Raw genomic sequence first — 27723 nt, 5'->3', positions numbered from 1 at the left:
CGTTTCACAATTCTAAAGTGTAGGTTTGTCTTGTTGATTGAAAACACAGAACTCAAATGTAAAATGAAAAAAATACAGATCTGTGTACCAGTTTCTTCTTCTCCGGTACTTTTCCTCTTTTTATGTTTTTTTAATACCCTAGAGATATTTTTAGAAGCCAAAATAAGTGATTAAAGACATTTCTGTTGTCAGTTTTATACTTTTAAGATGTCTAGTCTTTCTTATTTGAGGTTTCTATGTGTTTAAAGCTATCTAGCTGAAATGGAAGCCACCCACCCAATTTTTCTATGAATATTAGATATTTGCAATATAGTACTTGCACTGTAGTTCCATTCCTCCATCATACACACTACATCTACTTTCAGTGGTCTGAACAAGCAAAAGCATGCATATAATTAATTCCATGAGGGACAGCGTATTCATATATTTGCACACACTCTTGCTCTTTGTATATCAGTTGCACATAATTTACAATGCCTATTTCTGCTAACTTGAGTACTCTGTGTAAATTAAATTCTAAATAAAGCTCCAAGTCTTCAGACATTTTCTGTTGTCCTACATGCACATAAGCGTGCACACACGCACACTGGAAATGGCTTTTTCTGGTTTTCAGCTTGTGCTATGCAGTAAAATGGTTATAAAAATAACAACATGCAACAGTTGCTTGCACATGTGGATGTCATAAATATTTTGTGTTACTTTACAGTCAAACTCAATCAAATGCGCTGCCGCAGCAGCCGGTCAGGTCCAGGAGCAGGCATGGAAGTCTTTTTCTCACGCACCAAGTGATTGCGAGTTGCAAATGAGTAATGTATACGGTGTAGATTAGTTGTAAATTGAAGTCACAAGTGTTTTCTTTATAAGTGACATACATGCACATAGGATTTGTGCTTTAAAACAAAAACAACCAAACACAAGAACCCCACAAAACCCCAAACCTACACAGGAATGTAGGCGGATTATTTTTTTTTTTTAAAAAAAAAAAGCACACTTCTTCGGGACTGTGAGCGAACACGACCCAGGAGAGTCCCCAGAGGTCAGGCAGGTCTCTCCCAATTTCCCTCCGCCGCCGCCGTCCCGGGGACTCCCGCAGAGACCCCCGGGCCCCCTCCCCGATCCCCGCCTGCCCGCGCTCTGTGGGGAGGCGCCCCTCGCCATCGAGTTCCTTCCCCCGACACGAAGCCGCGTCTGGATTAACTCCCAGGTTCGGGGTGCCCAGCAGAGGCTCGGGCTCCCATTTCGGTGTTAAAGCGGTGCCACCGCTTCTAAGGGAGCACCGGGACCGCGCTGCCCCCGCCACGCTCGGTCAGCCCTATCACCCCCCGCGGCGCGCGCTCCTTCCCCCCGGCCGCCTAGAAACGGGACTCTAAAATGGCGGCAGCCGCCACCGGGCAGGTGAGCGGAGCGGCGGCCTCTTCCCTCACCCCGCCCCGGTGCGCCTCCAGGGCCCGACGCGGCCCCTCGCAGCCCGCCCGCCTCCGCAGCGCCCCCGGCCTCTCGCCCCCTCCCTCTGCCGACCCGGGGTGTGGAGGGGCGGGGAAAGCTCCCCGCCGCACGGCAGATGGAGGCGTGCTCAGAGCCTCCCCCGGCGGCGGCGGAAGGAGCTAACCTCCCCCGCTCGCCTCTCAGGGAGGCCGGGCCCCGTCACGCCGCGGCCGTCCTGGGGCGCCAGCGGGCCGCTCGGCTCGGCTCGGCTCCTCCGAGGCAGCCGGCCCCAGCCCCTGCGCGACAGCCTGCCCTTCGTGGGAGGGGTCTGGCCGGAAGAAGCCGCACACCTGAGCTCCGCGGGAGCGGCTGGGGGCCCTGCCGGGGCCTCGGGCCGCGGGGTAGTGCGGGGGAGAGCCGGGGCTGGCTGGGAAGGAGGCTCCCGGGGCGGGGAGGGAATGAGGCGGTCTCAAATGATGGAGTTTGAGAAATACAGATCTTGGGGCTCAGTCGTCCTAAGCGCGACTCTGTAAGGCGGTATCTGGGAATCCTGTTCCCGCAGTAGCTGTGCGCGCCCCATCGGTAAGTCTGGCGGCCGCTCGCTTTCTGCCGTCCCCGGGGACAGACTGTGACACGCCTGGGGTTGTCGCGCAGCTGCTTTTCTCCAGACAGCGCCTCTTGTTCCATCTGCAGATTTTGTCTGTGTAGAAAGAAAAATAGGGCCATTTATCCCAGATTTTTCCGCTACCTGGCAGCTGCAATGGGGCCACTGGCCATATCGAGTTCCCGGGCAAATGGCCACTGTCCCAACGTGAGCTGTGTGGAGTGAGCGGCGAGGGCCCGCGGCGAGGCCCATGAGCTCCTTGCTTCCCCTGCTCACAAAGTGCCACAGGTCGGGCACGTTTCCAAGTGCACCCACGGTTATTTTATGTATATTCAATATGTCCAGAACATGCTGGAGTCATTGTTGCAGCCAATACAGACCGCTCTACACATGCCTGTTGGTGCTTCCAAGCCGTTTTGTGTTTGCAAAGTTATACCAATTTTGTGTTTTAGACAATAGTGATCTTAATGATGTTGGCCATAATAACTCGTAGTAAAAGCAGTTTTTTTCTGATAGACATTTTACTTCTTATCAACCACTAGCAACTGAGATACATAATCCTTACATCACTAGGATTCATTGCTTTTACAAATTATAGCACATCAGTAATATACTCTGAAAATCAAAATTGTGTCTACCTTTTTCAATATTAGATGTACAAGCAGAGTTTTCTGGATGCATGATTTTAAAACGTTGTGTGCATAAAGTAAAGTTGCATAAAATAAAGTTGCAACTGTATTGCAAGGTAAGCAGTTTTCTTATTGATCACCTGTACTGGGCTGGCTGACCTGAGTGAGAAGCCCATTCTTCCATCAACAGACATTACTTTTTTACTTCACATCTATGAACTGTGATTATCCACAGGAAAAAAAAATAGCATAAGTGTAACATAATTGTTGGGAGTAGTTTTATCAATTTAAAGTAGAGACTGGTAATTTAATACCCCTTTATCTCTCTTAGACTACATTATAGTTTGCAAGATGCTGTGATGCATATATTAATTTTGGTGTGCATATTAATTTAGACACTGAATATGCATATGTTTTAATGGAATGAATCTATAATTATGCAGTATATTATGCTGACAAATGTACTGTATGCTGTCAGGCAGTAGAAAAACAGCTGAAGATCTGTGGCTTTAAGAGGAATGTGGACGTCTTAGTATTGTATCTGGCTGGACAGTAAGTAAAACATGTTTCTCTGGCTTTTACTAAAAGTAGAGCACATAGTAAGTGGTAACCTTTCATAGTGCTTTCTGTATCAGATACACTTTGAACATCATTTATATGTGAAATATCAGTAAATCATATTTATACCCAGTCCATACATGTTGTGTAGGACAAAATGGTGTAGATACACTGACATACATAGCAGAGCTATACTCACAGTGAAGTTGTTGACTGCCCCAGCCCTAAATACACAATCCTTCTCCAGTAACCCAGAATTGCTCGAGGGTCTGTTAAGTTCACAGAGTTGTGCATGAACTTCTACCACAGGGAGCAGAGGAGTGAGGCTTAATGGGCTGATCTCTGCCTGTTCTAACTGGCTTGTAAGGCTGAATGGAAAGAGTATCAAGAAGGCAAATGAAAATTACAGGACGTGCCCAGTGTAAGAACTGCTAAATTTCTGACCTCCCTGAAGAAATCTGTTATTGCAACAGTAAGATACATTGACAGCCCCTTTGAAATTACCTGCATCTCTGCTATTAAGAATTGAAGGGAGGGCAGGGCAACATGAAGTGAGTACAAGAACGCTTGTTTGGGGCCGGCAGCACTGATCAGAGAACTGATCTCCTCTGAGAGCTTTATGAAACAGCTTAAGATGTAGGGCAGATGAGGAGAAGAAACCATGCTAAGTGAAGGAAAGCAAAGCTTTCATGAACCTGTGGGTGATCTAGGTTGATAGAGGTGTTATGTTGTACAATGAACATGCTGAGAGGCTACCATAGAAAGATGGGTACGTGACAGGGCATATTTCAAAGTTTTTGAAAAGCATACTTCGCATTTCTGGCCAGGGCATAATTCCAAGTGTTGCATACCTGTCTGCAGCCTCACAACTGCACCTAGTGTTTGTACTGTTGATACAATATGTAAAGAACTAATGTAGTTTAATAATTCAGGGACAAGGTTTCAAGGTCTCAAGGTCTCTAGGTCCTATGAATGCAAAAAAAAAAAAAGGTGTTAGGGGATTTCAGTGTTGTCTACCCTGTTTTTGATGGAAATCAGGTCATCTTGAAAATCTAAATGTGCCCACTGGTATCTTTAAATTCCTTAGCATATCTCCTGATCTACACTCAGAAAGTATTTGATACTTTGTGAAAAGATATTGTAAAACATATAGTTACTGTCAAAATTATTAAAATACGTGTTTTAGAGGAAAATCTTTCTAAAGGAGAAAGTTTATAAAATCTATAAATACAAAATCTCTCTATGTAATATCTCCCATAAAATCTAATGGAGAAGCTTAAATAATGAGAAAATTACAAGATGCATATATATATTTTCTAAACAATACAAGAAAATTATTATAATGTGTATGTGTAAAAGAATTAAGACTGAGCGTACAGTCATAATAGGCATATTTTCTGATTTTAAATAATTAAATGTGTGCCCTCACTGGCTTTGAAATGTTTTTTGGTATGGAATAGAAAGAAATGTTCAGATGGCAGATATATATGGAAGTGATCTGTCTTCCCGTGAAATCAGTTTGAGAAAGATGATGCAAGCTGGCTTCTTTGATGATTGGAGAGAAGTGAATTCCTTTTATTCTATACCAATTTATATAAACCTTGAACCTCAGCCAATCAGTATCAGATCATGCCTCCTTAACTGTTGGTTTGACATAATTTTCTCCTGGCTAAAATAAGAAAATGAAAAAATAATAATTAAAGTCAATCAAATAAGAGGGCATGAAATATTTTTAAACCACTACTATTAAAGGGACATGAAAAAATGTACTTTTGGACACTGAAAGCTGTCATCCTAGGAAAACTGATTAACTTAGCAGTAGGTACAAAAAGAGTGCTGCAGGCCAAAAGGGATCAGTTTGTAAGAGACATGCAAAGTCTGGAAGGCACACAGAAGGGACAGGCTCTTTTAAAATGTTAGAGGAATTAAGCTCTACCTGAGGCAAATTAAATACCTTAATACCAGGAAAAAAAAAAAAACACAGATCAAGGCTTGGAGATAGTCAAGATGCAGCTGTTACTAGAGAGGGAGTAAAACCAATTAAAATGTAAACCTGTAAACTAGGTATAGAACAGCAGTGACAAAGAATATGAGGACATTTTGGCTTTGCTACCTGAAAAATAGTTCGGGGGTGTACAGGTAGAACTATACAGAAGAATTAGTAGCTCTGTAAGAGCTCTGTCTGTCCTGTCAACTCTCATCTGCTTGTCTTTACTACTTGCAGTAATGTATTTTCTGGTTACTTGTGACAATAGACATATAAATACCTATTTGCAGGGTTCCTTTTTATGGATTATTTGAGGAAGCCAAATAAACAGTTTAACAAAGTAGCAGCATGGGATAATCTGATTTTCAGAAATACAGGAGAATAAAAGTAGAGCACCTCAACTTTGTAGGGTTTGCTCTTGACAGATTTTTTTTTTTCAAATGCAAGATCAGAAAAGGTGTCCACTCCCCCTTTGTCTGTATCTGGAGCATTTGTTGGAAAAAAAACCCCCACAAATCCATGGGAAACTAGAGACTCGGCTTCACAGTTGGAAAACAGGCAGATCATTTTAGGCTGATGATGTCAGGCTAGTTTTTATCAAGCCTGTTAGCTCTTTCTGAAACACCGGCCCTAGTCTTGCAACATGTTAAAATCCACAAGAAAAGTTTTAAGTCAATTAAAATTTGTCATGTAAAGGTAATCTATAATTATTCTAGAGGAAATCAAGAACATTTATTTAAAGCAATGAAAAATAAGGAGGAGCAGTTAGTGAAAATTACTCAGCAGCTCACTAATATTCTCTGGTTAGTAGATAGTTTGTAATTTATAGTACACTAGCAAGCTCAAAGTGCTAGATACACAAAAAAAAAAACCCCTGCCACCACATAGGAGATAGTTCCAGCCTCAGTGGATGTGCAGCTTTATTTAAAACAAGACTGTTAATGAATATGAGTATATACTAAGTTTATATGAGGACAGGGGAGAAGAGGGGTGAAAAAAGGGCAAAAGATTTCACAATATGCACTAGTATGAAAGATAATAAGAAATGTACATTGATGTGCTTGGTGTCTGTCTTCTGTTGCCTTCTCTGGCTTTGTGGCTGGACAATCCACGCTGAACCTTCAAACCAACTTTCGTTTTAGGTTTGTGTCCCCAGAATGCCAAACTTCTCCATCTGTGTTCTCAGCAGTTTCTACAAACTGCAAAGTACATGGCACTCATACTCCCTGGGAAAATAACTGCTGTTATGGAAAAAAAAAAATAATGTATCACTTAGTTTGTTCCCATTTCTTTACTACCTGCTGTTTTGTTATGCTTCCAGGTGTGTAGAATGCTTACACTGTTTCTGCCGTCTTGTTCTTTGTGTTTTTCTCTGCTATGATTTCTACAGCAGTGGGGCTTTTTAGTGCTTGTATAATAATATTTGTAAAAATGCAACCATTTATAAAGTGATTAAGGACCATTAATGTTAATAAATTTGTTACTCTTTTTTTTTTTTTTTCTTCCACCAGAGGACTAAGAAGTATCCCAAGTCTATCACGGTTTCATAGGTTAACGTATTTGTGGATTAACAACAATAAGGTAATAAGGTATTCCTTTAAAGAGCAGAGCAATGCATCTATACTCCCTGATTATTATTTTGTAATTTTTATAACATAAAGTATTATATAAATGTCAAGCTAATAAATGATTTTTAATTTCCAGTCAAAATTAATTGATTTAAATATGGCAGTTTTGAAGAAACAGTATTTTGTTTTACATTATAGAGTGTAAGCTGATATATTTCCTTTTGTCCTGGTTTCACTGTGATAGAATCAATTTTCTGTTACATTTTGTTTTAGTTTGTGGCCAGCCATGGTATGTGGGTTTCCATAGTGATCAAGGCCATTAGCAGTTTTGAGTTAGCCAGGTGCTTAAGCTAGGAGGAGCAAAAGCCAGGGCAGCTGACCCAGGCTGGCCCACAGGTGTATTCCATACCATAAACATCACGCTCACTATAAATCAGAAGGTTTGCTGGGGATGGTCCTCTTCTTTCCTTTTTCCTCTCCTCTTATTGGTTGCTATCCCCGAAGGGTCTCATCACCGCTATATGGGCTGAGTATAACTTTGTGTATTTTGTATTTGCATTAGTATTGATATTGGTTTTCTTAATTTATTAAATCTGTTTCAGTTTCAACCCACGAGCCTCCCTCCTTTTCCCAGTTCCCTTTTTTGGCTGGGGAGGGGTCATTGGGTGATAGAGCAACTGGTTATTGTTTAGCCCTGGATGTGGGCTAAGTGGAGACACCTTTAGATTCACATCACATTTATAAATTTTGTGTATTTAAGAAGCTGAGGTTTTGTGCTACTACCTTAGCAATGAAAAGAAAGATTGAGTATATTTAGAACTAAGTTATTGGCAAAATTGTCTGATAGCATACTGATACCTGAAGTCTGGGATAGCAGTTTCCCGTGTAGCCCATAGCAAGTATACCCTGCCCACCAGAGTGGGCAGCTCTTGGAACAGACTGAGGGGTGATATGGCTGTAAGGTATTCTTACAACAACTTCTGGGCTTCCTAGATTTTCAGGAAAGGAGTGGACTGCAGGAAATGCAGTGCTCTGTTTTTATACCCTTGCAGACATGCACAGTTTATTTCCTGGCAGGCTGGTGGTGGAGGTGAGACTCCTTTTTGCCCTCATGCACACAAGAGTGACATACAACTCTTTCAAATCTGATTCTCTGTGCGCACAGAAAGTAGCACTGCGATGCTGGGTTGATGGGGTGTCTTCTGCCATTATGCAGGCTGTTGTGTCACCTAAACTTCTTAAATTCAAGAGAGATTTCCAGGGGAGTGATTAGAATATGACATTGGGCCACATTAATTTCTCATTTCCAATGCACTGTATGCATCCTAAATCAGTTACACAAACCAGGTGCCTTACTTTCTCCATCTGTGCAAATCTACGTTACAGTATTATATCCTGTAGGGGTTTTAAGACCATGCTCTGTCAAAATCTCCGGACACTACAGTTTCCAGCCTAGTTTAAGCACATTGTATCTTACACAAAATCATCTACTTGACAGTAGAATTACCTGATTTAGAAGTCTCCAAGTACATTATTAAATGGTTGAATTGAATCCAAACCTTTGTCATTAGCCACTGGTAATTAAAAAAGCAAGAAAAGTGATAAAAACCACGATTTTCTAACCTGCTTTCACATATCTTACTGTACAGTAGTTTACATGACTTTCACAATGGGCTTAAGTTCTTAAAACACCAGAATTGCTTGCTCAGGTAAATAAGTAGCTCTGTGAGCAACAGAAAAAATAAATTTACATTCCATGTCACTTTGGAGTGTATGTATATCGGCTGCCTCAGGCTAACCTCAATTATATAGCATCTTATGTCGACTTTATTGAAAGACCTGTGGTTACCCAGCTACATTCAAAAAAAGCAAAAATATGGATACATTAAAAGGTTGAACTAAAATCACATGCATAATAAGGCTTTCCTTTGTATTTCTAAAGGACGCTGAAGAATAAGAGGAAATGGCCTGATGACTAAGTAGAACTGATCTTGCTGACCATAAAAGATAAATAAATATGATTTTTGCACAGATCTCACTTTCCTACCTAGGCAGTAACAAAGACCATTCTATATAACTTGTGTGGAAGTGTCTTTTTCCATATAACTTGTGTGGAGAAGCCACTCAGTGGCTTTTCTTAGAAGTCTCAGCTAAATGCTCTAACAGAGGGAACATATTTTTCTGAACTCAGAAGATCCAAGTTCTTTTTTTTTGTCCATAAAAATGCATCACGTAATTTTATTACAAAAAAAGTAAATTTCAGACAATTCTAAAACACCCAAACTTGTCAAAGACAGAGAAACACCACTATGTACATTAGGTATGTGTGGGCTTTGCACTATGCACGATACAATAATCATTGTGAAAAATAGGATTTTTTTGTTTGTAGAGTATTGCTGTTTTTACTGAACCAGGTTTTTCTGAGGTGAAGCAAGACTCAGAGGATGGTATTATTTTGAACTTTAAAGTATCTTTTCTCAGAGGATTTCAGAGAACTTTAGGAATGGGAAAACCTCTGTCTTATTCTCGTGCTACCAACTTTCAGATACTGTTAACACACAGAGCAAAGCACATTTGTTTTAAAATCAGTGGCACAATTCAAGGACTGACATCATTCCTCCACTAACAAATGACTTTGCATCACAGAAATCAAAGTCATGTCAGGAATAAAATTCTGTTTGTTGTTCTTGCATTTAAACTGTAGGATAAATACCTAGGCACCGTTAGTACTCCCAGTTCTCAACTATTATAATGGTCAGCTTGGTATCCCATTGCATATAGTTTACCTCGCATTGAAGTCAAGACAATATTAGAACTGAGCTTTTCCAAGCAAGGGGATGAGATTTCATAGGGACTGAAGATAACTCTTTATTGGGAATATACCCATACATACATTTTTTCTGTAATTGTAATTGATTCTGTAATTCTGATTAAATGTTATTTTTGGAAATTTAGAACAAATATGTGCTCTTTGGACCTGCTGATGAAAAAATAATTTTAAAACTAGATGCTGGGCTTATTCCAAGGATATATTTCAGGAGTATTCTTAAATCGACCTGGAATTATTATATCCTACAAGGGTGTTGTCACAATAAAAATATTTCAAATGTGAATAGAAGTAAAAGAAAATATAAAGACCAGTAATTCAATGAAATCTGTTTGCAAATACAAGTATTAAATTTGTAGTTCAAAAAATTAGGGAAGGCTGTGCTATGTATATTTGATGTGTAATTCGTAGTTCTGATGAATGTTCAGCTGTCAAGAGAATCCTTAAACCAAGGGTCTTAAACAGAAATATAAGAAACTACCTATAGTTAAACAGTTTTCAAGAGGCTGTGTTTATACTTCTCCAAAGTTAAATTTAGACTGACATATAACAGTTTTCCTAACTCTAATTTCAGATCCAAGATTTAACCTTCTTGATCAAAAACTATTGCTTGACTGAACTCTATCTCAACAATAATGAACTGGCAGATATATCAGGTACCAATATTCCCATTTTAGGTTGTTGAGCAGAGGCCCATACTTTATTTTGCGTGTATTGGCATTCAAATTTATAAAAGTGGATGACAGCAGGTAGCTTAATGGTTGAGAGCTCCTATGTATGCATAACAATACATGTTAATTATTTTCTTAGAGATTTAATTGTTCCAGCATACATGAGTGGCAATAAGGTGATATGTTTATCCTGGTCTAAGGGATGAAATGTCATTCACTTTAATGTCAGGCAATTGTAAAATATTTTTGATCTTACATGGCCATATTTCATATTGAAAATGAACACGCAAAGCTCTTTTTATATGATTATTTGTAGTCCTCTTACTGACCAGGTACTCTGTAAACTGATAGAATTACCTTTTGAGAGCCATTTATGTTTATACGATGAAAAACTGATAGCAGTGCTGACAGACTTGTCATGAAAATAAAAGGGTAATAAATTAGTATAAATAATAATAAGGGGTAATAAATTAGTAAGTTGTCGCACTTGTAAGGTAGTCACTAAGGTTCTTCAGTTTCTTCATGATATAGTTACATTTATAATCAGAAGTACTTTGCAAAGTTACTGCAAAACTTTTATTGTAAAATTGCATCTGTCTTACACTTCTGTTTCAGTTTTGCTTGCTCTTGTAGATTAAAATGGCTGTACCACACTAGTGAATTTGTGAATGAAGAGGCAAAAGCAAAGTAAATTTGTGTATATTCTAGACAATTTAAATGTTAATATTTTACTTTTCTCTGTCCCTATGAAATGTTGGGATGAGAAATTATGTTGATTAGTTTCTCTGAGAGTTTGAGAAAAATGAATGTTTGAAAGAAAGAAACATATGGGCACAAGAGACAATACAGAAGATAACAAAATATGGGTAAACATAGAGCAAGTATCATTGGTAGAGAAATGTGGATGAGAAATACTGTATAGAATTTGGTTGAGGATGTGAACACATAGTCTGGGTCAGCCACAAAAATATTTTGTAATAACTTTTTAATACATTATTAATTATTTGAAATGGAACTATTTTCTAACAAATTCACTATTTATTGCTTGTGAGGCAAAGGTAGAATTAGGGATATACTATTGTTTGTGAGGCAAAGGCAATATTAGGTAAGGATAAAAGGAACTGAAGACGAATTAATCAAAGATTACTGGGATATAGGAGGAAGGATGGGAGGAAGAAGAGAGGATGCAGTTGATGTTGATTTGTTGAGACAAAGGTGATGGGGACAAATGGAAGGAACGGGAATGAAAAATGTTACGCATGTGTTCAAAGGATGTGACTAGAAAGATGAAAGAGAGATTGAAATCTCTGATGATATTTTTTTAATAATCTTCTGCAAGGTGTTACCAAAAGGCAGGCATAGATGGATAACTGGAATATCGAATTCAGTGTGCAGCATAACAAAGTAATTATCTTATAAAGGCTATCTAAGCCTATCTATCCAAGGTATGGTGAGAATAATTAATTGTTTTTAATTTTGTTTCAGGTGCTCTGAAACACTTACGTGCATTACGGATTCTGTTGCTTCACAACAACCAGTTAAAAAAACTTGGCAAAACAGTGAAGGAATTGAAAGGAATGATAAGCTTGCAGACCCTAAGTAATACCTTACTTTTATTTTTCAGAACAGCAAGCAGTGATTTTTAGTGTTTCTTATCAGGACGTTTCTTGTCTGTTTCTGCATCATTTGCCAATAGCTTTTGAAGCTAATTATCAATTTCAACCAAATTTGACAGAAAAAAGAGATCTCTGAGACATGAAAATTCCACAGAGAGTACCTCAACTAAGAAAAAACTGCCGAATGAGTTCAGAAGTTAACTCTTTTTGGCTGCTGGCTAGCCAGTCTCCTGGATGAGTAGCTTGGAGGCAGTCAAAGCAGTTTACTGCTACCTCTTTGTAAGGGAACATGGGAGTACAGTGAGATTATCAGAGAGGTGAAGGGAGTTGAGAAACGAGTGTTATTGCTGCTAAGAGTGTGAGTGATAGGTTATAGAACCCAAATTCCTGCCTCATTAATTCTGTTGCTCATAGAACTTACTTTCTGGATCTTTTTGGCAGACTCTATGGATTTCTAGAGTCTAAGAATAAATATACTTCAGATATTAAGTATAACAATATCTGCTAAGTAGCATACTTTTTGATATACTGGCTTGAAATGAAAGTAGCATAGGCTCTGAAATTTCAAATTAAGCTATACAAGCCAGTGTTGGCGCCACTAAGTTACAATGTAAGAATTAGCCTCTAGGGAAAACAGTATTATATGCTATTAACCTATCGAAAGTGAAAGTGCAAGCAGTCTTTTTCCATGGTTCCTAAAAGAATGTCATCATAGGTCATGCCAAACGCTCAGTACTTTGAGAAAACAGAAAACAAGTTTCACATCTTAGGGACACAATTAATGGAGGTGAATGCCATCAAGCCATACCTCCTTATGCATTCAATAATTTGAATGTCTGATTGTAGGAAAGGAAAATGTGGCTTGAAAAGTACACTTTTAATTGGACTTGACACTGGGCCAAAATTAAAAAATGAATCAAGTGTTTAGGAAGACAACATGCCAGACAAATTATTGTAATTTTTTTCCTTATATGCAAGGTTGAAAAAATAGTCCATTTAAGAATGCAGTTGTTGGAAGTGATTAGGCAAAGTCTGGACAGACATCCTATGTATGAATGGTGCGGTCACTGGAATTCAATGTTATAGCCCTACCAATTAATAAGGAGCTTCAACAGGCACAGGGAGTTTGTTGTACTCATTGCAACCGTCTGTGGGAAATAGAGACAAATAGCAGATAGTTAAAGTACTGCCGAGTTATTGTGGATGGCAATCACAAAGACATAGTGAAAACTGGGTGCATATTGGACTAGCCACCACTATAGAAAAGCAAGTGTTTGAGGGAACTATCAAACAATATATAGAATATACCAATCTACCCTGATAAAAAGATTGTTCTTTAGTTCAAAGATATGAGAGTAAACACTAATCAGTGGAAGAAACTTGATAACCTTAATAACCTTAACTTTACAGTCATTCCTTTTTGACCTTTGCAGTCATGAAAAAATTGTCAATGTGTTTGTTTCAAAGAGATTTCATAATAATGAGTTCTCAAATTAACAGGACTCTATTGGCTTAATAAAATGCACTGTCATATTTGAAGAAAATGACAACAGTAAATGAACAATATAAATTTTCAAAGTAATATCCTATATATCGTATTACTGTATCATTTATTTGCCTACTACTGTAATATTCAGAAATGTGAAACGGGTGCAGAATTTGCACCGTGTACCTTTGAAAAGGCCTGCGCTCATAATTCACCTTTATAAAATAAAAACTGGGGGAATTCTCACTGTTGTGAGGTAGGTCTTTGTTAGTGCCGGACAATCTGATTAAAAAAACCCACTTGCTAGCCTTCAACAGAACTTCTGGATGCATAACAACATTTTATTATTTTGTAGCTCTTGGAGACATTAGAACTATTAAAATAGAGCATTAGAACTATTAAAATGGAGCATTAGAACTATTAAAATTCACTACTATTGTTCACTTCAGAAGTAGCATCCAGCTGCCAAAATGTTGCATTTCTTTTCCTTAAGGCGCTCTTGTGATTTTTAGCCACTGCCCTGCACTGAATTTGTAGCATTACACCATTCTTCATCACATGTTTAGGGAAGACACTCAACTTCTAAAGATTTACTGAGTGGGTTGCTCACAACTGCAGCCTTTTGGGAGATATGGAGGGTTTCTTTATGGGCTCACCGTGCTCACATCTCCCTTTTGGAATCCAAGATTTTTGTTATGTGCTCTGTAAATTGCCTCAACTGATTTATTATCCACAGCTGATAACATCTTGCTGCTAGACCTCAGAAAACTCCTTTTGTTCTTCATTATGTTTCTACTACAGCAGTGCCTTTCTGCCCCATGTGGGTTACGCACACTGTTTTCCTACACTCCAAATAGAGAAAACAGACAAAAACTGTGGAGGAAGAAAGCATTATCCCTTATTTGTAGAAGTAAAATTGCATGACCTTGACAAGAAAGTAGATAGCAGAGCCAAGAATTGTCTCCACACAATAGTTGGATTTATTGTAAGAACAAGCAGTAGAAAAATACATATACTCTAAAACAAACCTACAAATCAGTGTTGATGAGGAGAGACGTGCTCCAAGTAGCATCCAGATTCAGAAGTACTTAGTATCAACCATGGTTTGTGCCTTGGAAAAATCTCTCTTGAATCTTCATTCCATTCCAGTACCAAACGTACCTGCTTTTAGAGATCTTTCCGAAACATTTCTCTTTCTGGGATGCTATCACGTATTTTCTTGACTCAGGAACAGACTTATCAGATATATACCTAATATTCTTTCTGATTAACACTTTCTAGAAAAAATAGCTACATACTACTTTGTTCAGTATAAGCGGAACTTTCTTTTGCTGCCACCTTGTGGGTCTCTTACTACTTCTAAGTACAGTGATTTTTAAAAATTTGTTAAAGAATTAAAATATTTTAAGTTCTCCTCTGAATACAGGAAGAAGCATTTTCTGTGTAGGAGATACCAAATGCCCATTCCAGCCATACTGCACCCTCAAAATAACTGCTAAATCGCATCAAGCACTGAGCCCTCTTTGGCAGTCATACTTATCCTGAAGAACATGAAATGGCATCTTGTAGTTTACAAATCTGTGTGGAATATTTCCAGACTTTTTTCTTCTTCTAGTATCTCTTATTTGCTTCTCTAATATCTTATTTGCTTCTGTAATACCATCTTTCCCTCCCCATCTGCTAAAATTATATATAACAGGATTTCTTACCCTAGAGTGAATATTAGCCACAGCGTCTCCTCAAAAAGAGAAAAACAGACCAGTGTAGACATTGGTAAAAGTTGTCAAAATTATTAATTCAAGACATTTTTTTTCTCTGCTCTGATCTCAAGGTAGCAGCCTTCTGATTATTTTTACTCTATCAGAAGAACAGCATTTGTATAAGGAGAAAAATAGCATTGTTATGTTTTTCATTTAGGAAAAAACCCACACAGCAACACTTGTTTGTTTGTGTTTGTTAGCTGACCTGCGAATGAGCCAGTTTCTATTGTAATCAACCTCAGATACCACTCTAACGAAACAAACTGATCTGGCATGTCAGCTAGGCAAATGTTCCACATCTGGCAAAGCAGCAACACAGTATTGATACCTGTCTCTGTGTTGCAAAGGTTTGGTTATTCAGGTAATGTGAACCTGAACATAAGTATTTTAGTCAAGTTGCTAGTGGGCTTTTGGAGCTTAGTACCTCAAGTCTCAATGAAAGTTAATGGCACCCAGGTTCTCAGGAACTTAAGCCCTTTTAAACATTTTACTCTTTAAGTTTCTTGAGTTTTCAAACTCATCATCTGTCAAAACATCAGAAGACTGGGTATTTACATTTTATATTGTGTCTATGGGGTAAAAACTTTATATCAGCTATGATAAAGCCTTAGGTGTCCTAAAGCTCATCTGGTTTTAATAACTCTCCCCCCCTACTAATTTTGTGCCTTACCTTTAAGCTGTCATACCTAAAAGCTGTCACACTATTATTTAAAATAGGCATCACCTAACAATACATAAGAAAATCAAAGGCAAACAGTGGTTTTTTTCTGTATATCATAAAAATAGAAAAAAACTTCAAAGGTTTGGAGTGCATAATGGCACCTTTACTCAGTTCTTGCCTGTGGTATTTGGCATTCTCTGCAATAAGCCAATTCTTGCAGTCCGTGTTTAGTTGAGTAATTTTGCATGTGTAAAGAGACTGTGCTTTGTTTAGCTAGCAAAAGAACAATTTGACTTTTATAACATTCTGTACAAAATCTTTGGCTGCTAGTGATCTTGAGTTTTCCTGCCTTGCTAAGTTAGTTGTTTTCCTTTTGCTGGGTTTGTTTTTTTGTGATGTTGTTTGTTTTTTCTGTATACATTTTGCAGACCTATTCCATAACCCTCTGGCACAAGACCCAGACTACCGGCTTTATGTGATATACTTCCTTCCTTCAGTACAGCTCCTTGACAGGAAGTGTAAGGATTGCTTTCCTCTTCTCACAAAGCATTGACAGTTGCTTTTGATTTTAATCAGTTTGGAAAACTAGGTGAATTAATCTTGCCTGTTCTTTTACACGCATTTGTTGATATAGCAAAAGATCTAATGAACAGATACCCATTTTTTGAGAGATTTGTCAAGCAAATACAGTTTGCATGGCATAAACAGTTTACTTTGCCAAGTGCTTTTGATTTCTGTCTTTTTAAATTGTGTACGCTTATCTTGTATCTTGGTCTATATATTTTTGGGTAAGACAGATAAAAGCCTGTGCTTGGAAACATGTACCTACATTTGTGCATTCAAACTGGTATATTCATATGGGTGAGCATGTTTACTTAGATATGGATAATATCCTCAGGTATCTATATGTTTCTGTACAGTTTAAATATGTATATGCACATTTCTTGATGAGGTACCATGCTGACCAAGCTTTCAAATGTAAATCTTCATAAATCATCAAGAGATCTTTCACAGCTTGTCTACTGTAAATTCTACAGAAAAAAAAATGTCTTAAGAAAAGCCAGATGTTAAATCAGTCAATCCATAAACACGCCACAGTGGACCCAGAAAATCAATTTTGGTGATTTTTGTCTCTGGTGTTTGGAGAGCTATGTGATTGGCCAGAGGACTGAAAATTACTGAAGAGCACTGAGAACAGTGTTAATTCCTAACCCAGCTCTACCTCATAAGAAAGCAGCAAGGATAAACAATGTAATCTTGAAAACCTGCTCCCAGTCTCTAGGAGAATCAGGATGCAAGACTTGAGCAAGGCAGCTGCAGGACATCTCAGGTGCTGGCAGACTGTGTAGCTCTGTCATGAAGGAAAGCTGGTGGATGGGCCACAGCATGTGTCAGGGGTTGATGAGGAGCTGCTGGATCTGACCACATGGCCGTTTGCTTACACATTCATTTTGCACTGGTACCTCCAGTCTCTTGAATATTTGGTCATTTGTTACATCTGTGCTAAGCACATCTGTCAGGCTGGTTTACTAATGATCATTTTTGACTAGGGAGCGATGACTGAAGCTTTAATGTGCTCGAAAATACATGTTGCGTTTACAGGTCTAGAAACAGTTCCGTAAAACTTCCTGGACTTAATCTCCTAAATACAGTTATACTGTAATCAGTCCTGGATTAAGACTTGAGGCATTAATTTGTATCAAGCTGTACCCTGGACTTTCTGTTTAGTGAACTGTTTCTCTAACATTACAGAGCTTCTTCACCATCTGTGGAACATTACCACAGCATAGTCCTGGCTGTCTCCTTTGTACAAGACATGCTCACACTTCTGTTACCTTCAGGCATGACTGCTGCAGTTCCTTCCTAATTGGTCCCCTAGACACCATGACTTAAAAACTTCCCTGAATTCAAAATGCTTCTGCCAGAGTTAGTTACTTTTTCTAAACCTTTAGCTCAATTCTGTTCCATAGCTGAAGTACTAGGTTAGTATGCAGTTCATATTGCTGAAGTTAAAATCCCCTATTTGATTTAACAGTCTCAAATTCTGTTTAAAATTTTAAGTTATTTTTGAATTAAAGTGCAAAACAGGAAATTTTGATTGCATTCCTACAGTTTTGTCTGTAATTGAGCAATGGGAATTGAACTGGCCTTGAACCAGGACTTGGTTTTACTATTCATAAAGAAACTTCCAAATCTTTGCTGACTTCTCCAGTAGATCTCATTCAAGTGGTATGAGAAGTCTTGCTTTCTAGTTTCTTGGTTTAAAACTACTGATCCTACTGCACTCAAAAGAAAAAAACTATTTTATTGGACAGGGATTCACTCTAGAGCCTTAGGAAGTATCACTCCATGTTGCCATTTTGAAGTGTTGTGAAATTACGCAGATTTACACCGCTATTGTTACAAAACTCTGCATAAAGCAAGTGAATCACCTTCTGTATGCAGATAGATAATACAAGCCTTTTAAATTGGTAGAAAAAAAAAAAATTTTATATCACTTCTAACAGCAGTTACACAAAGAGAAAGGGAGTCAGCGCTTCATCTTTATAACCGCGGAAGGTCTTGTGTCGTGCAGTCAATAGCTTTTGGAAGGAGAGTAAATACACCCCTGGGGACTACAGTGGCGTCTAGCAGATGCACTCAACCAGCCAGAAGACTGATGATGCCCTCAGGTATTTACAATAATGTAAGGAAAAGCATACATTTTTAGGTGATTTGAATTAGAAAAAGTTCTTTTCATTCTTCTGATAAAAAGTTACTGGTTTTAGTAATAAAGTATAAATGCATCAGGAACTCAACCAAATTGCTTCATAAAATAGTAGTAGCAGCAACAGGCAACAAATGAATCCTTCTACTAAGAGTATTGTGGCAAATACATTCTAAGCGCTCCCTGTAATTACATAATTGTCTTTAAAGATAGATAGCTGAACAAACAATATTTCATTTTTTTCAATCTGTGTCTTGTGAGTGTTCAGTTTTACTTTTATTTAATTAAAAACATCTCAATATACTTCTAGGCTGAGTTTCAGACAGTGATCAGCATCATAGAGTTTTGATGCCCTCTAGTGCTTTTATAAAATATTTTCTTGAAGAAAGTATTTTCTTCAAAACAGTGTTTTAAATTTTACATATCTTGCCAAGTTTTGTAACAGACTCCTTTTTATGCTTTCCAAGCTGAGAATATTTTAATGTTGTCTTATAATAGCATATAAAGTAATTTTTAGAGTTCTTAAAACATTCAGATCTGGAAGACAGCATGATCCTGGCACAAGAAAGCAGGTGAATAGCACCTGGAACCTTGTGACTTGTACCGTATGACAATCCAGAACAAACCTTGAAATCCCACACAAACTTGTCTGCTTTTTTGATGTTTTAAAGATAAGAAGAACAATACTGTGCATAGATGACTGAAATGGTAGCATTTTAAACAGTAGTGTAGATGAAGTTTGGAACTGTAATAAAATGCCTGCAATATTTTGTTTAAGGTATATAGCACAATAGTAAACCTGAAAGCAGTGTATTTAACAATAATTTTGAAAAGGTTGGGGAAAAAAGGATAGTTTAATCATATTTAATAATTTATTTGTTTTGCTGATAATTATCAAAGTAAGTATACAATTGTCTTTTATCTCTACCTTGCAATCATTGACATATATAGACAGTGGCATCATTTGTCTGTGAAAGAAAAAAAATGCATGGAAATGTATGTCTACGGGAAATAAAAGACAAGAACTACATAAACTTAAAAAACCACCAACAGATACTTGTTGCCACAGTAATTTAATAAAATATGATCTTGAACATTTCAAATCATCTGCTAGTTTTCAGTTCATTTGAACAAGTAATTTAGAATCAGGATGGTAATCCTCAACTAATCAAAATGCTGTACAGCCATTAATGTCTTAATTTGAACTTTTTGTTACAGGTTATGAATTTGGAAATCACACAAATAAGTAAGTAATTTTTTGGATTCTTTTTTCTTTTGCATCTCTGAAGCATTTACTTAATTTCATTTTCTTGTGCCTAAAAAATACCCTAACCAGAGAAAACATCCAGTAAAAATGAGCTTTTGAAAAAATTTCTGGTCTTTGTATTTAACACAGTTGCAACTCTGTACTATTCTGATGAGAAAACGTACCTGCTGCTGTCTGAAATTTAATATTGAAAAGTATTCCACATTTGGAAATGGGTATATAAAAATGCTATTTATTTATAAGATCAAATACTGATCACTAGAGAAAGCACACTTTAAGTATTAGAGCATCAGAATAGCTGTTCTGTATTATGGCCCAGAGAAGTTTCTCCTGACTGGCTGTTCAAAAATACATACTCTCTGGAAAATATTATGCCTTGTAGAATGAAACTTTCTTGATGTTACTTTTATTCTGTTCAGTTTCAAAAATATAGAAATAAATGTAAAACCTATCATCTCTGTTATCTCTGTGTTTGGATTGAGGCAATATAAAGGTTACATTTCAATGTGACAACATTTTTAGATGCTATCTTTATAAGAGTAAATTTACGAACTTCAGATACAAGGCTTGTTTTTACTTCCTAGCTTTACACATGAAAATATTTGCAAAATTTATTATAGGAAATAATAAAAGCCTACATATGGTGATATCCTTTAACAATTTGATTTTATATACCTACTCTGAGTACAGACCTTTACAATCAAGATAATTTATGTTTAAAAATGAATTCTTACTTGCTTGCAGTGGAGTTAGCTGTCCTCATTGATAGAATGGATGTACAGCTTCCTCTCTGTCTTATGTAGGTGCTTAGGCTTTGCAAGGTACCTCTTAATGACAAAGTGTGTTATACTCAGTGGAAATAGTCACATGGTTTATATTAGGTTTGTGTTGCTACAAGTACATCTTTATGAAATAAGTTCTTATAAGATCAGATTCTAATATCATATCGGAGTTAAAAGGTTTTGTTCTAACATGAAGTCCTTCTCAATTCTGCATTGATGTAAGTCTGCCGCTTTTCTCTCCCAGACTGCAGCTGTGGCAGGATACATGAACAACACAAGCTCACAGTGTTCTCGATTCAGAGCTTGGAGAAGGGATATTTGAATGGTGCCTAGTTAAAAGAACCGTGTTGAAATAAATGTGCATTTGCATTAATGTGTATCATATCACTGTGAAATCATAAAATTAGTTTTCTGATTTCCATTGAATCAGAGCATTAAAAGTATACAACAATTATATTTTTTTTGTGGAAAAAAAAAGCAGTGAAAACAAAATAAATTTTAAAGTCTACTATAAATGTATTTTAAGTATGGCATGATTTTTTTCATTAGAATCCTGTGATTCTGACCTTTTCTCATTTTGTTTTGCTTTCTTAAATTTGTTAACAGAAGGAAGCCTTCCACATATTTAAAATTTTCAAATCCTTGGTGTTAGTGTCATTATGACTTCTAACTTCACTTTCTATACAGAGTGGGTCTAGTATATTAGCTCCAAAGCAATTTGGAGACATTCAGCTAATGCACATTTGCTTGGTTCTTTTTGCAGAGTACCATTTGAGAACCCCGAAGATGCCGTTTTACTACGGGCAATGACAAGATCTCTAATGGAATTTTCCTCTGTTGACTGGAACAAAGTAGCCACCTGTCAAGAAAGACGCCTTGAAAACAAAGTGAAAGAACACCATGAGAAGCTGACAATCCACTTCAGATGAGTGCTTTCTTCCTTCAGAAAAAAATTATTCCTCTCTCTAATGTGAAGATAAGCCTCTTAAGTAAGTTAATATCTCTATAAAACAAGTACACTAAAAGATACATCTAATTAAATGAACTTCCAGCAAAAAAAGTATTACTGTAACATTCCTTTTTATCATCAGATATGTAATGTGGAGAGTGAAGAAATTAAGAAAACAAATGATAAGTAGTGGAACTGTTACAATAAAAGTTGCTTGGAATGCAATTCTCACCATACATTGTTATAAAGAATTATTAAAGCTAAACAGCAAGTTAGTTTTAAGAAAGTAAGGATAAATAATTTAATTCCTTATAGTTTCTACTGGACAATTAGACTTACCGTGTTCACTAGCAGTAATTTGTCTTCCTCCCTCAAAATAAAGATATGAGAAAGCAACCATTAAGCTTTTCTCATTTCTGAGAGGGATTAAATTTACAATTGTGTAGTGCATGAATGCACTGAAAACTCTTAGTTTTATGAAGATACTCATTTGGTCTCAATGCAGTCGAACCACGAGATCTTCAGCGTGCTGGTATCTAGCTCTTGTCTGTGGCTGCTAATATTCTCCCAGGATGCAGGCCTCTGCTTGCTGGTCCTTTTGGAGAGATAGGACTTGGCATACACAATGGACTGCCCCAAGGCTGCTGACTGGTTTTAACGCACTCTCTTTTATAACCACACGGGTCATACAATGCTGTAGCACTACACCTGACACTTTTGGCTTCTAAATCCTGTTACCACTAAGGAAGCTAGTGGGAGATGTGCATATAGATGGAAAATAATACATTTCCTCACGTCTTTCCCCCTGCATTCTGCCAAAGGCTTAAAGTCAATGCTATCTGTCATATCAAAGCCCTTCCTCAGCCTGTGGCTTGTCTTCTGAGTTTCTTCTTTCTCTCCTAAATTAGCACAGAGTCACAAGACAGTCTAGGTTGGCAGGGATCTCTGCAGCTTATCTACTCCAACCTTCCTGTTGAAAGCAGGTCTGAGATTAGGTTATCCAGTGCCCTATCGAGGTGAGTCAAGTATTTCCATTGAGGGAGGTACCACCACTTCTTGGCAATCTCACAGAATCACAGAATCACAGAATGTTAGGGATTGGAAGGGACCTCGAAAGATCATCTAGTCCAATCCCCCTGCCGGAGCAGGATTGCCTAGACCATATCACACAGGAACGCGTCCAGGCGGGTTTTGAATGTCTCCAGAGGAGACTCCACAACCTCTCTGGGCAGCCTGTTCCAGTGTTCGGTCACCCTCACCGTAAAGAAGTATTTCCTCATATTTAAGTGGAACCTCCTGTGTTCCAGCTTGCACCCATTGCCCCTTGTCCTGTCAATGGGTGTCACTGAGAAGAGCCTGGCTCCATCCTCATGACACTTGCCCTTTACATATTTATAAACATTAATGAGGTCACCCCTCAGTCTCCTCTTCTCTAAGCTAAAGACACCCAGCTCCCTCAGCCTCTCCTCATAAGGGAGATGTTCCACCCCCTTAATCATCTTCGTGGCTCTGCGCTGGACTCTCTCTAGCAGTTCCCTGTCCTTCTTGAACTGAGGGGCCCAGAACTGGACACAATATTCCAGATGCGGCCTCACCAGGGCAGAGTAGAGGGGGAGGAGAACCCCTCTTGACCTGCTGACCACACCCCTTCTAATACACCCCAGGATGCCATTGGCCTTCTTGGCCACAAGGGCACACTGCTGGCTCATGGTCATCCTGCTGTCCACTAGGACCCCCAGGTCCCTTTCCCCTATGCTGCTCTCCAACAGGTCTGCCCCCAACTTGTACTGGTACATGGGGTTGTTCTTGCCCAGATGCAGGACTCTACACTTGCCCTTGTTATATTTCATTAAATTTCTCCCCGCCCAACTCTCCAGCCTGTCCAGGTCTCTCTGAATGGCTGCGCAGCCTTCCGGTGTGTCAGCCACTCCTCCCAGTTTTGTGTCATCAGCGAACTTGCTGACAGCGCACTCTAATCCCTCATCCAAGTCATTAATGAATATATTGAATAGTACTGGTCCCAGTACCGACCCTTGAGGGACTCCGCTAGACACAGGCCTCCAACTGGACTCTGTCCCATTGACCACCACTCTCTGGCTTCTTTCCTTCAGCCAGTTCACAGTCCACCTCACTACCTGATCATCTAGACCACACTTCCTCAGTTTAGCTGTGAGGATGCTGTGGGAGACCGTGTCAAACGCTTTACTGAAATCGAGATAGACCACATCCACAGCTTTACCATCATCTATCCACCGAGTTACATCCTCATAAAAGGCTATCAAGTTGGTTGAGCATGACTTCCCGTTGGTGAAGCCATGCTGAGTGCCCCTAATGATCCCCCTGTCCTTGATGTGCCTAGAGACAGCACCAAGGACAAGTTGTTCCATCACCTTTCCGGGGATGGAGGTGAGGCTGACCGGTCTATAGTTACCCGGGTCCTCCTTCTTGCCCTTTTTGAAGACTGGAGTGACATTCGCTTTCCTCCAGTCCTCAGGCACCTCTCCCGTTGCCCACGACTTAGCAAAGATGATGGAGAGTGGCCTAGCAATGACTTCCGCCAGCTCCCTCAGCACCCGCGGGTGCATCCCATCAGGGCCCATGGATTTATGGACGTCCAGGTTGCTTAATTGGTCCCTGACCCAGCCCTCATCAACCAAGACAGATTCCTCCTCTATCCTGACTTCTTCTGGGGCCTCAGGGGTCCGGGGCTCCTCAGGACAGCCTCCAACAGTATAGACAGAGGCAAAGAAGGCATTCAGTAACTCCGCCTTCTTTTTATCCTCTGTCTCCAGGGCCCCCACCTCATTCATCAGTGGGCCTACATTGCCTCTAGTGTTGGCTTTACCTGCAATGTATTTGAAGAAGCCCTTTCTGTTGTCCTTGACCTCTCTTGCAAGGTTTAATTCCAAGGAGGCCTTAGCTTTCCTAGTTGCCTCCCTACATCCTCTGACAACAGACTTATATTCCTCCCAAGTCCTTCTCTGTCAGTGTTTAATTACACTCCAGAGCCTTTTTCTTATATTCACATGGAATTTCACCTGCAACAACTTGGGCCTATTGGCTACTGTCCTGTCACTGGGCATCCCCCGTCTTCTCTATAACTACCTCGAGGTATTGTTAAGACCGTGATTAGATATCCTGGAGTCTTCTTTTCTCTGGGCTGAATAAACCAAATTCCTCCAAACCTCTGATCATCATCATAGCACCCTTGCTGGACATATCTTGTTTTTTTAATGTGTCTCTTGAACCAAGTTGACCAAAATGGGACACAGTATTCCACATGTGGCCTAGCAACTGCCAGGTCAATTACACCTTTGATCTGCTGGCTGTACTATAGTCTTCACCGATGCATGGCACCATTTACCTTCAGTGCTGCCAGGGCGTACAGTTGGCTCCAGGTGAGCTTGCTGCCCACCAGGACCCTCAGGTACTTTTCAGCAGATCCAGACAGATCCGTCTGTACTGCTGCTTGGGATTACTCCACCCCAGCTACAGGACTTTATCTTTGTTAAATCTTATAATTCCTTCCTTTTTGATTTCAGCTTCCCTCTTTTTCTCGTTTAAAGTTCCATGCATTTTGTAAATGCCCTTAAATTAGCCACATCTTTATGGTTTTAAAAGGTAGATCAACACCTTGGTTTTGATTAGGTTTCAATAATGTTTAATTTCACAGAATCACAGAATCACAGAATGTTAGGGATTGGAAGGGACCTCGAAAGATCATCTAGTCCAATCCCCCTGCCGGGGCAGGATTGCCTAGACCATATCACACAGGAACGCGTCCAGGCGGGTTTTGAATGTCTCCAGAGAAGGAGACTCCACAACCTCTCTGGGCAGCCTGTTCCAGTGTTCAGTCACCCTTACAGTAAAGAAGTTTTTCCTCAAATTTAAGTGGAACCTCCTGTGTTCCAGCTTGCACCCATTGCCCCTTGTCCTGTCAAGGGATGTCACTGAGAAGAGCCTGGCTCCATCCTCTTGACACTTGCCCTTTACATATTTATAAACATTAATGAGGTCACCCCTCAGTCTCCTCTTCTCTAAGCTAAAGAGACCCAGCTCCCTCAGCCTCTCCTCATAAGGGAGATGTTCCACTCCCTTAATCATCTTCGTGGCTCTGCGCTGGACTCTCTCTAGCAGTTCCCTGTCCTTCTTGAACTGAGGGGCCCAGAACTGGACACAATACTCCAGATGCGGCCTCACCAGGGCAGAGTAGAGGGGGAGGAGAACCTCTCTCGACCTGCTGACCACACCCCTTCTAATACACCCCAGGATGCCATTGGCCTTCTTGGCCACAAGGGCACATTGCTGGCTCATGGTCATCCTGCTGTCCACTAGGACCCCCAGGTCCCTTTCCCCTACGCTGCTCTCCAACAGGTCTGCCCCCAACTTGTACTGGTACATGGGGTTGTTCTTGCCCAGATGCAGGACTCTACACTTGCCCTTATTATATTTCATTAAATTTCTCCCCGCCCAACTCTCCAGCCTGTCCAGGTCCCTCTGAATGGCTGCGCAGCCTTCTGGCATCTCAGCCACTCCTCCCAGTTTTGTGTCATCAGCGAACTTGCTGACAGCGCACTCTAATCCCTCATCCAAGTCATTAATGAATATATTGAATAGAACTGGTCCCAGAACCGACCCTTGCGGAACTCTGCTAGACACAGACCTCCAACTGGACTCTGTCCCGCTGACCACTACTCTCTGGCTTCTTTCCTTCAGCCAGTTTACAATCCACCTCACTACCCGATCATCCAGACCACACTTCCCCAGTTTAGCTGCGAGGATTCTGTGGGAGACCGTGTCAAACGCTTTACTGAAATCGAGATAGACCACATCCACAGCTTTACCATCATCTATCCACCGGGTAACATCCTCATAAAAGGCTATCAAGTTGGTTGAGCATGACTTCCCGTTGGTGAAGCCATGCTGAGTGCCCCTAATGATCCCCCTATCCTTGATGTGCCTAGAGACAGCACTAAGAACAAGTTGCTCCATCACCTTTCCAGGGATGGAGGTGAGGCTGACTGGTCTATAGTTACCCGGGTCCTCCTTCTGTAGTACAGGGAAAACCAGGGGAGGTGCGCTCGCGGGTGCTGGGGGACGGTCCGGAATAAGCTTCACGATCTCAATGTGAGTATGGAAGCTTCTCGTTTATTAACAAAGAAAGCAGTAGTTATATAGGCTATGCATATGTTAGTCGCGCGCCCCGATCGCACTTGTGATTGGTCCATAGGTTTACATATTCAGAGCCGTGACCGCCCCCTCCCCTCCCGGACGTAGTTTTGCTTCCCGCGAAGCAGGCACCACGAGGTTCTTTGTTCTGCTCCGTGCAAGGGGAGTGCAAGGTCGCTAGCTCTGGGCCTAACCCTTGCTCAAAGCCTGGGTTGCTCAGACTGCTCAGTGACTGACACAGGATCGTGCCCCTTCTCACTCAACCAAACCTCTACAATTCCCCCTTCTTGTTTGTGAGCAAGCCAGGCCTGATTCACAAGTTTCATTAACGCTTTCTGCAAACAAGAAAATAAACATGGTAACATTAACAATATAACTGCAATCACAAGAACTCCTGTAAGAACCATTTTTACCAGTTCCATCACCCATCCGATCTCTCGGGGAGGTGTGGTTTTACTGATCGGCTTGGCACCCAAAGTGGTCCCTGGTCAGTGGCCACGCACATATATCCCCGGCCACTAAGGATCACTGGCACCGGTCCTTTCCACTCCCCTGTAGCAGGTTCCCGATAAATCACCTGTAACTGAGGTATAATGGTGTTGTTATTAAATTTCAACTGCTGGTGATGTACAACAACCGGTGGTTCTTCTCGGTCCCCTGTTAAACACAGAAAATTCAAAGTAAACAACACTTTATGCAACCGCGATGTTGGATCAGTATCTACCTCCTTCTGTCTCCTTAAATATTCCTTTATGGTTCTATGGGTGCGTTCGATGATCCCTTGACCTGTCGGGGAGTGTGGTATACCAGTAACATGTTTCACTCCCCAGCGTGTTAAAAATACACGAAACTTTTGGCTGGTGTATGCTGGCCCATTATCTGTTTTGATCTGTTCTGGCACCCCCATAATGGCAAAACACGCCAACAAATGTTTACAAACCTGTTGCGCCTTTTCTCCGGACATTGCAGATGCCCAGATTAACCTCGAGAAGGTATCTACTGTGATATGTACATATTTTTGTCTCCCAAACTCTGGAATATGTGTTACATCCATCTG

The 27723-nt window shown here is 39.9% G+C and overlaps 1 protein-coding gene across 1 annotated transcript; it reads left to right on the top strand.

Moving 5' to 3' along the window:
- The first annotated feature begins 1561 nt into the window (after positions 1-1561).
- On the top strand, positions 1562-21728 carry LRRC72 (leucine rich repeat containing 72). The gene is made up of 10 exons (XM_068405197.1): positions 1562-1826; positions 1988-2007; positions 3137-3210; positions 6715-6784; positions 10173-10254; positions 11755-11868; positions 16221-16310; positions 18300-18464; positions 19718-19745; positions 21312-21728. Exons 1-10 carry the CDS (start codon positions 1562-1564, stop codon positions 21475-21477), a joined length of 1074 nt encoding a protein of 357 aa, XP_068261298.1. The 3' UTR covers positions 21478-21728.
- The last annotated feature ends 5995 nt before the right edge of the window (positions 21729-27723 follow it).

The sequence above is a fragment of the Nyctibius grandis genome, chromosome 7 (assembly GCF_013368605.1).
Source record: "Nyctibius grandis isolate bNycGra1 chromosome 7, bNycGra1.pri, whole genome shotgun sequence".
NCBI lineage: Eukaryota > Metazoa > Chordata > Aves > Nyctibiiformes > Nyctibiidae > Nyctibius > Nyctibius grandis.
This window is presented reverse-complemented; position numbering and strand designations above follow the sequence as displayed.

What these genes read in the sequence shown, in the direction of transcription:
- LRRC72 (XM_068405197.1), top strand. Translation starts at nt 1,562, where the DNA reads ATGGAGGCGTGCTCAGAGCCTCCCCCGGCGGCGGCGGAAGGAGCTAAC. An exon ending in GATAAGCTTGCAGACCCTAA is followed by an intron (nt 11,869 to 16,220) that starts GTAATACCTTAC and finishes TACATTTTGCAG; the next exon opens with ACCTATTCCATAACCCTCTG. An exon ending in AAGACTGATGATGCCCTCAG is followed by an intron (nt 18,465 to 19,717) that starts GTATTTACAATA and finishes TTTTTGTTACAG; the next exon opens with GTTATGAATTTGGAAATCAC.